Source organism: Apaloderma vittatum, unplaced genomic scaffold (assembly GCF_000703405.1).
Source record: "Apaloderma vittatum isolate BGI_N311 unplaced genomic scaffold, ASM70340v1 scaffold24921, whole genome shotgun sequence".
Lineage (NCBI taxonomy): Eukaryota > Metazoa > Chordata > Aves > Trogoniformes > Trogonidae > Apaloderma > Apaloderma vittatum.
In genome coordinates this window covers 624-6,085 of record NW_009700011.1, presented here as the reverse complement: position 1 = coordinate 6,085, position 5,462 = coordinate 624, and the positions used below count along the sequence as shown (strand labels likewise).

The 5,462-nt window shown below is 51.1% G+C and overlaps 1 protein-coding gene across 1 annotated transcript; it reads right to left on the bottom strand.

Annotated features, from left to right (window-relative positions):
- Positions 1-1,093: 1,093 nt before the first annotated feature.
- On the bottom strand, positions 1,094-4,460 carry NDUFA11 (NADH dehydrogenase (ubiquinone) 1 alpha subcomplex, 11, 14.7kDa; the record flags this gene model as incomplete). The annotated part of the gene is made up of 3 exons (XM_009878614.1): positions 1,094-1,206; positions 2,046-2,168; positions 4,368-4,460. Coding segments are annotated over 3 exons (329 nt in total), but the record flags the coding sequence as incomplete, so codon positions are not given.
- Positions 4,461-5,462: the final 1,002 nt, after the last annotated feature.

Sequence of the window (5,462 nt, the reverse complement as noted above, 5' to 3'; positions counted from 1 at the left end):
TCACCATCCCCTCCCCTGCTGTCCTTGGGTCCTCCAAGCTCCTCCTCTCCTGCTCCCTTACGTCCCCTCCCCTCACACCCCGTGTTCACCTGCTCCACATTCCCTCTTCCCCTGTGCCCATATTCTCTCTCTGTTAACTTGCACCCGTCTCCAAATGTCCTGCCCCCGTTACCTCCCTAAGTCTGGCTGAATTCTGCATCCCCAAAGATGATTTCTCAGCCTCTCCAAGTCCCTTTTGTCAGCACTTACCTAACACCACCTGGGAGATCTCTTTTTCCTCCGATCTAGTTACAACTTCCCTTTCTGCACCCTGTCCTTGTTATCGCTCATCCTTCCCTGGGTACCCGAGCCTGCCTTTTCTGTCATCATTTAAAGTTGGCTCAGCCCCGGAACTTCTTTTCTCCAGGCTGAACAAGGCAGTTTTTGCCTCTCCCTGCGCATCCTGTGCCCCCCTTCCCCCTCTTCTCATTTGCTTCAGTTTGCACAGAAAATTCAACTGGACGCGGCCCTGAGCAACCTGCTCCAACTCCAAGCGGGAAGATCTTGAAGGGCCCTTCCAGCCCCAGGTCTAACCCTGAAGTTGGGGGTTCCAGACTTCCTTGAATGTTGATGGGAGAGAGCCCCAGGCTCCCAAACCACCCACTGTGGGCCATCCGTACCACCTCCCCCCACCCCAATTCCTCATCCTCAACCTAGAGCCGAGCGCCTCTTCACTAGTTTTGACTCTGAACCCTTTCTGCCAGTCTCGGTGCGGCACAACCTTGATTCTTGCCCAGAAGTCCTGCAGGACCCACTGGAAACTCCCGAGAACTCCTAAAAGAGCGCACTGAAAACGGTATTGGTGCCCCTCAGGTTTGCACGTGTAACGCAGGGACATGGAAGCAAAGTGACTTGGGCAGGGAAATCTCGGCAGAAGCAGCAGATGAAGCTTCCTCTCCGATGGCTCCGCCTGTTCCGCATCTCTGCAAAAATCACCGTTAACAGCCAGACGACATCAACACTTCGTGAAAACCGCTGGCTTGACCGTATCTTTATTCCACATGGTGTTACGCACAGCGCTCAGGAGACAGCTCGCAGGGAGGGATGGCTACAGTCACAGCTTGGGAGGGCCCGCCAGCCTCCAGCCCTCCTTGTTACCGATCTTCATCAGAGCAGCCGTAATTCCGAACCCCAAACACGCCGTGGTACCCGTCATGTAGCTGTGCGCTGGAGCAAACACATCAAACCAGAAAAGATCGATTAGGGCACAAGTACTATGCAGCAGATCTCAACAGACTCCGCAGTTCTTCCACAAGCCACTCACAATCCCTTGACCATCAGCAACGTCGCTTGCCAGGAAAAATCAGAGAAGTGACTTTATTTAATCACATTTTCTCATGCTTTTAGGTTGTGAGTTATTGATTTCTCTAATCTGCTACCTCATCTCCTTACACAGGCCACCTTCATTTCAGTGACAAAAATAACCATCACTGCTTCCAACTCTCATCAGCCCAGCAACTAGAAAAAGTAAAGATAAATTCTGTTTCACCACAATGACACCTTAAATCCCTCGCATCTTTAACACTGAGTCCGAACGCCGACGGAAAGCAGAGCTGTACAATCACCCCCGGGAGCTAATCCAGCCTGACAAAATGCCACAGGAACAACAGCAGCAAGACACAGCTTGTCCCTCAGAGCACCAAGAACTCACAAGGCAGATGTTAGATTGTATTTTCCATGTAAAATAGATCACATTTGTTGCCAAGAAAACATGGATTTCCACAGTCAGGCTTTTCACATCCTGCAATGTCAAGTTTTAACTCAGTTGACAGTGCTGGGTTTTCATTCTAGGATTCACTTTGCTGTTACATCTGGTGTCCTTCTGCAGCAGGATTTATTTCAGTAGGCCTGTACAAGGGAGCGTAAAGGAAACCGGCAGGGAATGGAATTCCAATGCTGAGACGAATCTTTAACCTGACATCAAGATTATTTTACATTTTCCCCCAATACTAAGGTTTCTAACAGCAGAGAGGGCTCACTGCAGTACCGGCATTGCCCACACCCACCTCTCGCGCCCAAGACAGCTCCTGTGGCACAACCTCCGATGAAATAGTCCAAGGGACTCTCCGTCTCCTCTCGCACTTGGGCACTGAGGCAGGTAGTGAGGCCGAACACAGCTCCGAGGGTGGCTGCAAACGAGAGGGGAAAAAAGCAAAATGGAATCCCTCACGGAACTGAGAATTACACACACAGCCCGCTTTCGAGGCACGCGCAACGCTTCCTCTGGGAGAAAAGAGGAAAAGGAAGCAAGATCTGCTTTCGATCATCCACCAGCATCCCACCTGGCTCCTTCCCTGGTCCAGCTGCCTCTGCCCCAGCGGCCGGACTCCAGCTCCCTGCCACAGCCGGCATGTGGGCTGGGGGCGTCCAAAAAGCTGCAAACCTCTGCATCCAGCTTCGTTATCCGCTCAGACTTAACAAGAGCCCCTCCAGTCCCTAAACAGCCAGGGCGGGGAGAAGGGAGGGCAGGGTTCTCTGCAGAAGGTTCCCCCAGCTGAGAGCAGAGCTCTGTGCCGAAACTCAGCTGGCGAGCGCCCACGACTCCAGCCCCGGGGGAAACCAGCAGAGGAGCGCCGGCAGACCCGCTCTCCCTGAGGTCGGTTTGTGCCAGCATTTTGCTCCTCGGCCTGCCCGGGGCTTGAAATAGCTTTTGGAGAGCAGGGAAATGGTCGGAGTTTGTGAATTATCCTGTTTGTAAACCAGTTTTGAAAGGCAGAATTTCAAACCAAATTAAGAAACTGCAAAGTGGCAACGTCTCATCCACTGAGTTACAAACCTCATCCCACCAGATCCGACATCTGTGTAACTGCAAACTGTGGGAAACAGCTCTGTCAGGCAAATCACAGCTCCTGATCATGAAACGATCCCACCCCAGCAGGGGGCTGGAACGAGATGACCATTAAGGTGCCTTCCAACCCAACGTGTTCTGATTCTAAATGTGATACTGGCTGCTGGGCACCACCTGCAGATTTAAATTCATCTTTTCTTGGGAACAACAACAACATCCAGACTAAAAATTTTCAATCCCTAAAATAAACTAGCAAACCACAAGCTCAGGCTACAAACTTCTGCAGTTTTTCAGCAGAAAACAGAATTACGCTCATCCTAAAACCGACTAGGATGTGCAGTGAAGAAACAAAACCCGCAGCCCAAGGGCTGTATCTCAGCTCCCTGCTTTGGATCAAGGAGTCTGTGGGCAAAACACGCGGCTTCAGACTGAGAGGACTGGCCACTTCACAGCAGGCAGGACAAGCCCTTCCTCAGGTGTGAGAATTCATGAGAGGATTCAACATCCCGCTTCAGGATTATAGGATTTCTCAAAATTCCAACTGATTGTATTACCCAGTGCGTTAGAACAACCTTCTACAGCTCAACAGATTACAGGAGATTCTAAGTCCTCTTTTAAAGTTGAACAACTTAAAAATACAGGTGCGGCCTGTGGGTGAGCCAGCCTCCAGCTCAGAGCACTTCAGGGCACAGGGAGAGACAGAGGTGACAGCAGCCATTAAATGAGACTGAAAAGCCAGATGAGTTTGGTGAGAAGAAAACTGTGCCAAGGGGCTGGGAGAGCTGCAGCCTCGCAGGTCTGCCCCGGGAACAGCCCCAGCAGCTGCCTGCTTGTCCCTTCAGTGCCTGCTTTCTGTCACAAACCAAACAATTCAAGACAACTACATGGCTTCTTCTTGTCTATATAGAATGATGGGGAAAAAACTCAAAACATATTTATTTTCCTTTTCTGTCAAAAACCCTGTGTTTGCTCTTCAGTAAATGTCATTATTAAGTGCAATGCCTAAAAATGTGAAAAGGTAAGCTTGCTTCCACTACAGTTTTGCCCATAAACTACCTGTACTGCAAATACTGAGAATATGTACCTTTTATGTACCTTTTACTCTGCACTTCAAGAAACGTGTCATCTAAACGTCAAACAGAGGCCGTGTCTTTACAGAAAGAACAAGGGGGGCAGAGGCTGCCTCGGCCACACCTTCCCCCTGCGCAGCTGCTGTCCTAAGCACCGATCAGGGGGACCTTCCGCCACCACCGTGTGACGGCCGGGATGTCATCACCCAGCAGAAAGCATCACTCACACGGGAGGAACTCCTGCTCTGCTGGCGCTGTGACCCGGAACTGAGCAAACAGCAGAGGCAAACACCAGCTGAAGCTTCGCGCTTCTTCACAGTCCCGTCAGCGCTTGGCTCTCAGCTTCCACCCCTCGAGTGCCAAGCGGCACCCCTGGGGCAGGGACCCAGTGAACGTCACGCACCAGGCGAGGGGTGGGTCAGGGCGAGAGTTGAGGTGAGGGTTGGGGCGAGGGGGAGGCCGTCCCTTACCCATGGTGACGCTGTCGCTGGCGGCCATCTGCAGGGCGGCGAGGGCCGAGCTGGGCTGCAGCAGCACGATGCGGTACGCCGTTCCCACCAGCCCTGAAACACAGAATCACAGAACTGTTGAGGCTGAAGAAGACCTCTGAGATCATTCCAGAGCCTAAAAGTTCAGTTTCCAGCCTCTTCAATCCACCCACTGCTTTCGTTCATGTTCATTCCTTATTTTGTTTTCCCTGCAGCGCATCAGGATGGAGGACAGTTCTCTGGCAAAGGCTGGATGTTCTAAGCCATAGGAAGGCGAAACACAAACGACTCCCAAGTCAGGAACTTCCTCAAAGTGAACCCTACTGCTTTTTTAAAATTATCATCTCCTCATGTACAATGAAACCAGTTACACTCCTTCCATGCCCCTTCGCAAAGCTCCCAGCTTTCCAAAGAGCACCCGCTCAGGGCTCGGTCAGGATCCCCTCTGCTGAAAGCAGCCCAGTACGTACAAGCTGAGAGAATAAGAAAGTAGAATGTCTTTAAAATAAGCGATAAAACAAGAAAGGGAGCGTGTGGGTGTTCTTGTTAGTGAGGGAACAAAGAAGAGAGTGTCCTTCATGAATGAGGGAGCCCCAGGATGCAGTCTGTAAGGAGAGGATAATGAGACACCTTGACCATCAGAGCTATTAATTAAGTCAACAGCAAAGATGCTCATGGGCCGATGAATATTACCTTCTCTGCCCTGGGCAGCACAAAGTTGGAGTTAATGAAACTTGCGATGTGTGTTGTTAAGGGGGGTACATGTTAAGGGGGAACATGGAACAGGTGGATCGGGGAGTCTGTACCTCCTGAGTGCCTCAGCCAGTGGGGAAAGGGAGAGGGTTTCACGCTGCCAGGAAATTGGGATAAAAGGAGGCTGCATCCTCCAGCAATTTGAGAGACCTCACAGGGACTTGGTAATCCCGGTGAACTCTCTCTTTATTCAAATAAAGTTCAGACTCCTTTTTCTTATAGAATCACAGACTGGCCCAGGCTGGAAGGGACCTTAGAGATCATCTAATACAACCTCCCTGTCAGGGGCAGGGACGCCTCTCAACTAGATCAGGCTACTCAAGG